The sequence below is a fragment of the Taudactylus pleione genome, unplaced genomic scaffold, assembly GCF_031769625.1.
Source record: "Taudactylus pleione unplaced genomic scaffold, aTauple2 ptg000370l, whole genome shotgun sequence".
NCBI classification, from domain to species: Eukaryota; Metazoa; Chordata; class Amphibia; order Anura; family Myobatrachidae; genus Taudactylus; species Taudactylus pleione.
Genome location: NW_028284771.1, coordinates 3,198,281 through 3,208,308, shown reverse-complemented (window position 1 = coordinate 3,208,308; position 10,028 = coordinate 3,198,281). Strand labels below are relative to the sequence as shown.

General features: G+C 43.9%; 1 protein-coding gene across 1 annotated transcript; it reads left to right on the top strand.

The window, feature by feature from the left end:
- Positions 1-4,835: 4,835 nt before the first annotated feature.
- On the top strand, positions 4,836-5,447 carry LOC148508348 (uncharacterized). The gene has a single exon (XM_088444624.1). It carries the CDS (start codon positions 4,836-4,838, stop codon positions 5,445-5,447), a length of 612 nt encoding a protein of 203 aa, XP_088300750.1.
- The last annotated feature ends 4,581 nt before the right edge of the window (positions 5,448-10,028 follow it).

Genomic DNA, 10,028 nt, shown 5'->3' with positions numbered 1-10,028 from the left:
TGATTTTCACGATCTGCGTAAGCGTATGCCACTGCGATCTCGGATGAGATTGCAGTGTGTACGCAGACCCATCAGAGTGATTGACAGGAAGTACTGTTTGTGGGTGGTGATGGGCGCTGGTCGAGCAAACACAGGCGTGTCAATGCATTTGAACGCTGTTACAGGGGCGTGCATAATTAAGCCCCTGCGACGGCTTACGCAGCCTGAGCTCTAGATACTTACAGGAAGTTTAGCAGTTTGTGAGTGAGGTCTGATCTGCCTTAATTGTGCGTGAGGCTCTGATGGTACTCGATGGTACCAATGTCGTTGCAGACTTGCAAGGTATTACGGATGTGAGTAAATTGAAGTGGGCGTCTTTATGCTGTGCTGCGGCGGCATTGTGATCGCAGTAATTTGCATAATTTTTCAGCAGAACTGCGTACAGGCTTGCTGCCGCGATGGCATCAGCGATCCTTGCTGAATCAGGCCCTCAGTGTTAATATGATGATATTATTGCTGAACAGTAATGGTTGATTTACCTGGACATACTGATAAAAAGCATAATTTAACAATAGAAATGTTGGTATTTTGTGCCAAACTGTCAGATAAAAATAATAAACCAGAAGTAGGGAAGGACATCGGAAGCCCGGCATCGAATGGTTCCCGGGCTTCAGATATCAAATCATGCGATGGCAACTAACCATCGCATCGCAACAGTTTGATACTATAACCATCGCGATGGTTATAGTATCGGTCCGGAAAGGGGGCGTGGTCTGTGGGGGCACCCCCCGCCCACATCACTGTGGGGGCATGCCCAACACTCTCAGAGGCTGGGCTACCCCCAGTCTCCCCCTATACAGAGAATAGATGGTGTGTGAATGCGCCCAGAGCAATGCAGAACAGTGGTGTGTGGTCCCCTTACACGGCCAGACATTGGATGGGCATCGGAAAGCTGCATCTGATGGCTGGCAACCATCAAATTTTCGGTATTTGATGGAAAAAGTACTTCCATCGAATCGAAAACATCGGCTTCCAATGTCTATCCCTAACCAGAAGTTTTAAAAGCTGACATCTATCTATGGGTCTCATTCAGAGATGTACACAAACCCAGTGGTTTGCATACATCGCTGATGTTAGAATGTTACATGTGCAGGATCTGTACAGCGCATGCACCACGCTTCAGCTTACAGAAATGGACGATTACTGCGGCTGATGATCACGATGGTGATCTGATGCTGCTGGCAGGAGGCACATTTTTGCTACAGATGCCTCCTTCAGCCATTGGCATATTTACACATAACACAGATGCAGCAGGGATGTGCTCTGTATCCACCTCTGAATCACCTCTTATGTGTGCTCTATGTAACTTTCTATAATATCCCTTCAGACAGTGGCGTCCCCCTTATGATATCCGGTGTGGATAGGATTGTAGTGCACGCGGGGGTCCCGAAGATGCCTATTGCCCCTGGGGAACAGTCTGTTTGCAGTGCCGGCTCCTGTCACTGAGGAGAAGTCGGTACTTTAGTGTCATCTCTCGGCAGGTGACACCCGGGTGCAGCCCGCACCCTCTGCACCCCCTTTGTGACACCGCTGCCTTCAGATGCTGATTGGGAATCTGTAACGACTCCTATGTGTAGCTCTTGCTTTCAATATTTTCAATACCCACTAAAATGATTGCCAGGGGAGCAGCAGCTATGGGGCATGAGATGAGAATGGGTGCATCCATTGCCGCAATAAGTGTAATGGAAGTAGTTCCGCCACTTCCTATACCGAGTATCATGTCAGCGCAAGTGCAGTGATGCTGAAACAAACATTTGCAATTGGCGTAGTGATTAGCATTACTGACTCACAGCCATGAGGTCATGAGTTAAATTCCTGGTCATTACCATTCTGTGTGTAGTTTGTATATTCTCCAAGTCTTTGTGTGGGATTACTCCCATTCTCCAAAAACATACTGGTAGGTAAGTTGGCTGCTGACAAATAAATGAACCCTAGTGTTTGTGTACATGTATACATTGCAAGCTTCACTGGGGCAGAGACTAATGTGAATTACTTAAATATTCTCTATAAAGCACTGCGCAATATGTGTGTGCTAAATAAATGACTGTTAATGTACAGGCCCCAGCACATGCTCTGAGAAGCAGAGTGACAGGATGGACTGCATTTCACTATGGGGACTGACGATAAAGGTGCGTACACACTAGACAATGTGCTCACGATGCGATATTGTGAGCGATTTCTCTTGAACGCTTCCCGGCAGCTCCCTGGCACTCCAGGACATGGTATGGTGCTAAAAAGTGTCCAATCTGACCAACAATCTCCCAATCTATCGTGCATCATGTACGATTTCCAAATCGTGATATCATGCACGATAAATCATTCGTTTACCAAACACCTCAGGATGATCTTGAAGATTTTAGCTAAATTTAAATAATGGGTGGACCCTAGTGGGTATATAAAGCAGGCGCCATTTTAGGTCTGTGCACTTCTGCTCTATGACTAGTGAGGCTTGGTGTATACCTGCTGACCGCTGTACATTGCTATTGTGCTCTGCTTTGTTTTGCCTGGCTTAACAAACTGTATTTTTCCTGCATTCTATCCTGCATTCTGTGCTGATGGATCCCTATCGGCATAGAGTTCTGCTAGCCCAGTGGTTCCCAAACTTCTTTGAATCACGGCGTCCTAATGTATCAGCATTGTTTACACGGCACCCCTAAGCTAATAGTTTGTTATTGTGAAATTCAGAAAAAATTTAGTGAAGTAGTAAAGTGAATTGTGCTTACTTGTCAGCCTTAAGTTTGGTTATATAGTGGTGGTGACAGGTTTGTGCTTCTGTTTGTGCACATATTTACATTACATTGACCATAAAGAATTTGATTTGGTGCTGGACCACCAACCTAAGGCACCCCTGCAAGTGTCCCAAGGCACAGCAGGGTGCCGCGGCGCACAGTTTGGGAACCACTGTGCTAGCCTATGCTGGGGCTAATGTGGTGAAGGAGAGGGCCCAGCAAAGGAGGAGAGCATGCTGGACCAAGGAGTGGCTGCTGCAGAGGGATACTCACATGTCCATGCTGATGGAGATTCGGGAGAACAATCCGGACGACTAGCGCAACTTCCTGCGCATGGATGATGACACCTTCCAGGAGTTGATGTGTCTAGTGACCCCCTATATCCAGAGGCAGGATACTAAGCTGAGGAGGGCCAACCCTGCTGAGGAGAGGCTGGTGGCTACTCTGAGGTACCTGTCTACTGGAAGGTCCCTGGCTGACCTGAAGTTTGGGTCCCTCATCTCCCCTCAGGCTTTGGGCGTCATCATCCCGGAGACCTGCAAGGCTATTGTCAAAGTACTGAAGTACCAGTTTTGCAAGTTAAGAAAAAAATACACACTACACAGTTATTTCTTGTGAAAGAAAAACGTTTTTATTTCATTTTTTTTTTTTGGAAATGTAGAAAACTGGTGTAAAAACACTTTAAAACAGTGTAAAATTGCTGCCAACATGGCTGCGAGTAATAAAACAGTCTTTAATGACAACACTTTAAAATTTGCAATCCAAACATGGAAAAAACTTTTAAAAAGCATTTTTTTAAACATTATATGCATATTTAATCTTAAAAGCAAATATCAATAAGTTTTATCAGTCCCAATAGCTATGCTGCTCTATGATATACGTTGGGTCAGACGCCAGAAACACGTGGCACAAGTAGAGATTGTGGCTTCCAACAGTCTGTCCTTACGCCATGTGTTTAGTGACCGTGTCCAATAAGCGTCATCACCAACATATACCATAGAGTAGCTATTGACAAAGATAAAACTTGTTGATTCTGAAGCCAACAACAGCAGTAAAACTTATAAATTATCCATTTCTGGAATATACAGTATGTAAACGGTAGTTAAAGGCAATTATCAACAAGTTTCATCAGTCCCAATAGCTATGCTGCTCTATGATATATGTTGGGTCAGACGCCGGATTGAATAGGCCAAGAAATGCGTGGCGCAAGTACAGATTGTGGATCCGGCTTTCAACAATCTGTCCTTACGCTATGTGTTTAGTGACTGTGTCCAATCAGCATCGTCACCAACATATACCACAGAGTAGCTATTGGGAAAGATAAAACCTGTTGATAATTGTATAAAAACATAATTAAAACTTTTAAAGGGTGTAAAACCCAGGAATCTCCTCCTCAGATTCCAAAAGTGCCCTATAAATTGCTTGGCTTCAGGTAGATGGGTTAGTGGGTGGGGGAGTAGGCTGTGACTGGGTGGGAGGCATCACAGGCAGTAGGGGCAGGTAGGCAGGGATGAGGGTCAGCGATGTAGATAGCTGGAGATAAGTATTTCTCTTCGCACTAATGACCAACTCCATACACCAGGCGCTGAAATTCTAGCTGCATTTCAGACCTCATCTGATGCATGGCACGTAATGTGATCTAGGAGGTCGGGGGGCCTTAAGACCTCTTCTGCCTGCCGCAAGAAGTTATCTGCAGGCTCCTTGGCTGCTTTTTACTCTGGAGATGCCTTTATTTCTGGGTAGGTGGAGGTGGTGATGGGCATGGGGAAAGAGAGACATCCCCCTCACTTTCTCCTATCAAACTTGATTCCGGATTCCCTGCCAAGTCCAGTTCTTGGGTAGAGAACAGGTCTGTAGAGAAAATAAATAAAAAAAATAATGTTCATGTTGTAACCAATATTTTCTTTTATATTTAGTTTCCCACTACCGTGGAAGAGTGGAAAACCATTGCTGAATACTTTGAACGGCATTGGAATTTCCCTAACTGCGGGGGAGCCATCAATGGGAAACATATCACCCCACCTGCCAACAGCGGATCCTACTGTTATAACTATAAGCATCGTTCTCATGGCAGTGGTGAATGCCAATTATGAATTTGTCTTTGTGGATGTTGGCAAGAATGGCCGTGCTTCGGATGGTGGGTCGTTCATACAGACGGCATTCTACCAGAGGCTCGCCTCCAAGACCCTCAACTTCCCGACAGTGGAGGAGAGCAAGCACGGCCTAAACTTTGTGTTTGTGGCTGACGAGGCTTTTGCGTTACACGAAAATATCATGAAGCCATATGCGCAAAGGGGCGTGACGAGAGAGAAATGGTTTTACAATTACAGGCTTTCCAGGGCACGCCGTATTGTGGAAAATGCATTTGGAATTCTAAGTAATCACTTCTGCATTTTCCACACCTCAATAAACCTACATGTGGACAAGATAGACTGGGTTGTCTTGGCGTGCTGTGTCCTGCATAACTTTCTATGGCACAAAACAACACAACAAAGGGCATCCGTCACAGCTATGCCAGAAGACCCAGACCAGCCTGAGAAGATTGGCCAGGTATCATCTGTGGCAACACCTCCACTGCAAACCACAGGGACTGCACGGGCAAAACAAGTGAGGGAGGAGTACATGGCCTATTTTAATGGACCGAGGGCAGTGCCAAGGCAGGAGGACTGTCTCAGATGAAATAAAATAGAGTGGACATTTGGGGAACTAAAAAAAAGTAATGTTAAAAAAAAAAATGGTGTGTATGCACTGTGGACCTGATTCATACCCGGACGCTATTTGCGTCCGCTCGCCGGCTATTTAAATCATGTGCTCGCATTGCGTCGCGTAAAGCCGCCCACTAAGTAATAGTGAGCGGCCGCACTATGCGCTCGCGCCTGTATAAAGACGCCCTTTTGCCACTCGCAACACACGTCATCTCCGGCAGTTGTAGGATTAATCGGGGACATCGAGAGCCATCGGAGCTGCGCGCAGTGCTTGTGGTAGCCTTTTCCCACCACAACATTGCGAGCAGTTCAGGCTAAAATACAACCTAGTCACGTGTGTAATGACGCTACTTTGCTAATTATGCACACCCATTAAACACCGTTCTGATGGTCGGGCACACCTGCGTTCGCACATCCACACCCCCATTTTCAAGCACCTTCCCCTGTTACCACTCACAAACGGCACTATCTGTCACTCAAAATAGCGTCCCGACTGCGGGCTACGGGCGAGCACTTTCACATTGCAATGACTGGTTCGCGCACGCGCATTGCGACTCATACGCATGCGCATATTGCGAAAAATTGCTCAATGCAAGCGAGTGCAGCATAGCATCATGGTCTGAATCAGGCCCTGTGTCTCTACTTACCAAACTTGCCTTGGATGCCACGCTGTCAACTTCGGCCGGCTCTTCTTCTCCCCCTCGCTCGACCCTCAAGACAAGTGAGGTTCTTGCTCTAGCAGAAAGGAGATTATATTGTAGTACCACAAGTTGGGGTGGTACACTTCATCATTGGAGGCGCCAGATCTTTTGGACTCTTCCACCTTCTTCCGCTCTTTCACAAAGACTGTCCTGAGATTCTGGATTTTATTTCTCACTCATTTAACTGTTGCGTCACTGTAGTATGGCCTGCTATATTGGACCAACTCCTCCAATAGTTTTTTGGACTTTTTGGAATAGTCACGACAGGTGACCCTCCAGAGACACTCTTTAGCTTCATACAGCTCCAGGAAGCCAGTTATAAATTTGTGTTACTTATCCAAAAACATTGCTAGGGGAAAAAAATAAAAATAAACAAATAAATGGATGAATAAGAATTTATAATTATTTTAAAGAGTTTGGTTATTTTTTAGTATTTATAATGTTTATATGTTTTGTTGTTTTTCATGTTGTTTATAGTTTTTTTTATGTTAGCATGTTTTGTTTTTAATGTTGTTTATAGTTATAGTAATTTTAATGTTGTTTTTAGTTATGCTGTTAATGCTATGATGTTTTATTGTTAAAGTTAATTTTTTCTTATTGCATTTTTCAATTAAGTTTTTAGAATCATTTAATTATTTTATTATGTTCATAATATGAATTAAATATACAGTATATTATATATACACAATAGGGCAAGGCACGGAATGGTGGACAGTGGATCATGCATTTAATACACATAGGTGGACAGTGGGTGGATCATGCATTTAATACACATAGGTGGATAGTTGGGTGGGTCATGCTTGTAATACACAAAGGTGGATAGTGGGTGGGTCATGCATTTAATACACAAAGGTGGATAGTGGGTGGGTCTTGCATTTAATACACATAGGTGGATAGTGGGTGGGTCATGCATTTAATACACATAGGTGGTCAGTGGGTCATGCATTTAATACACATAGGTGGATAGTGGGTCATGCATTTACACATTAGTGGTCAGTGGATGGATCATGCATACACATTGTTGGACAGAGTTTGCATATATTGGTGCTTAGAAGCACTTTCTATCATTATACTCATTAAAAAAAAAAGGTCCGCGCGGTCAGGTGTGCCAGCTGCTGGAATCGCGTCCATCTCCTTCCAAGGCATGATGCTGCACAAAATAGAGACTGGGCGTGTACAGGGATATGTCAGTCAAGTGTCTCGGAATTCTAATAGAGTGCACTATATTGTCAGTGCAAACAATCTGCACAAAATCGTGTACGAGATTGGCAAATCTTGCCTGCTATAGGTAAGATCTGAAGATGCAATGTACGACCAGTGGGTACACGCATCAGCATCATGATCATGAGTGGACACTCACGATTTGGACATATTTTACACGATTTGTCGTTCCGATGTGTTGAAATCGGGCGAATCGTCTAAAATATCGTCTAGTGTGTATCCCTTTTCGTGGTACTTATCTATCCAGGAGTTTACATTTCTTTGTCCATTACATGTATACATATTAAGAATCATCATAGGGAACTGTAAATCAATCGTAATGTTGTAAGTATGGTAATATGGATTTTATTTTTTTTTACCAAAAGAAAGTAATATACAGTATAATGCTCAATATATTATATGAAATAAAGTTCATCAAACCTGCCCTTAGTTCAGTTCTTCTCCTGGGATGCACAAAATGCTTTCTCAGATATACGGAGTGAATAATTCATCTACTGTATTTCTTCATGTAGATAAACATGGACCAGGAGAGGTCTTACAAAGTTCACTACTTAGTGAATAATGAAACTGCTCCAAATGATATGTGCTGCTATGGTTCTTAAATATGTAATGCTGGTGACATGAATCTAATTTAAATCACAACTGTCGGTTTGCCAAATGGGTTGTAATAATAAAATAATTATGTCTCGCTTGTTCTCTCTCCCTGTTTGATGCTTAGAGCATATTCAGAAGGGTCAAAGCTTTTCTTCCGTGCAGGAAAGTTATTGCTACCTAATGTAAGTAAAATTGCTGAGATTTCCGTAAGGGTCAAATGTACCGAAAAGTAAAGCTTTGACATGTAAAAAGATAAACGCTCTGCAATACTTTTAGACTATAAAGCAAACAGTACAGTCAATTACTGTTGCATGCTATTATGGGACATTACAACAAGTAAAATAAACTTTCAGTTATTTTTAGTAATTATTAAATTGGAAATATGGTAATATGTGTTATCATAGCTCCAATGTCTCCGATCACCAACTATAAGAGAATCATTAAAAATAATTTAAAATATGGAAAGAAATACAGGTAAAATGTTGGAGGTGGAGATTGCTACTGCGCAGACTCCATATTACTCCTCCAGTAAGGCCCCATTCCCTGTACCAAGCTAGTCACTGACCATCTGTGCATGCGCTGTGCCATCTTGTCACTGTGTTAGAGCTGCAAATACCTGCAATGCTTTCCAGAGAAGCTGCATACACTCACTGGCTGTATGACAGCACGCTCCACACCATCTACCAGTGTGTATAACAGTGAGTACGGCTGTATCTACTTTACCTTCAATAAAATCACTCCACTGGTTAAATTATGTGGCTGCTAGTCTCAGGGCATCCACTGGTGTGTACAGAAACTCTGCTACATCATAAAACCTGTACACACATGTTTCCAAAAGGAAGAAGGTCCGAAAGGAGATTTTTTAAATTCAGACGAGGCTTATTCGGACTCAGATGTATCTCAGATGTATCTGCGGCTGCTTTTCTGTATGGCGGGGGCAGCCTGCTTGCTACCTTGTGCTAATGTGAGTACCCGTGCGCGTATGCCGAGTGTCCGTGCGTCTGCTTGTGGAATGCCATCCCGCTCACTGTTTATCCATCGGCAGACACAGCCGCCATCATTAGTATCAGGACTTGCAGTCACCCCATGCTGGGCGCACAAGATCCATCTGAAACAGGTGTCCCATTTCCGTCCACCCACTACACTTCAGCACGGATGTCATTGTATACGCCCATGACATGCCCATGAGAACATGGTTCACACCAGAAACTGCCAAGAAATGCCCAATTCAATCAATCCGTATGCACTTCCACTTGCGTCCAATCAGAATCAGGCCCAGATAACTGTAATATGATGGTTTGTGCTTGTTCTCCTGCAGCTTTTGATAGAGCACAAGGATACAAGTACATGTATAGAATGATACATCCATGGTTAACACAAACAACCTTTTGGCATACAGCAAAAACGGAATCGGTATGTAATGCCGGCTGTCAGAATACCGACAGCGGCATCCCGATGGTTGGTATCCCGACAGGTGTCGGGTAAGTATACTTACCCTCTACGCTCCCGCCCTAAGCCTAAACCTCCTTACCCTGCTCCCTAACCCTATCCCTCCCTGTTAGTGCCTAAACCTAAGTCTCCCCCCTTCATGCCTAAAACTAACCCTCCTCCTTAGTGCCTAGCACTAACCCCTCCAGAAGTGCTTAACCCTAACCCTCCCCCCCAGGGGTGCCTAACCCTACTCTTCCCCCCTAAACTTAACTCTCCCCTGTGGCTAAGGGTGCTCCAGACTTGCCTCGTTCAGGCTGACGTCCTTGGTGTTTCGACGTCTATCTTAAGTCCCTTGTCGAGATTTCCCTGTTGGGATTGAGATCGGTGGCATCGCGGCCGCCGATTTCATAACTACATCACGTAAAAGCATGCCTGTAAGGACAAACCAGAGCCAGAAAGATAAAGCAATACACTTAGTAAAGGTTGCAGGATAGCATGTATAAATCAATATATTATATTTGTCTGAATGTGGACAAACCCTTTATGTTTGTGAAGATAAAAGTCATCTTAAAACAAATGCATAAGAGTAACATGTAACTGTTTATTTA

Bases quoted from the DNA above. Each gene is read 5' to 3' on its own strand.
- LOC148508348 (XM_088444624.1), top strand. From the start codon at position 4,836: ATGGCAGTGGTGAATGCCAATTATGAATTTGTCTTTGTGGATGTTGGC.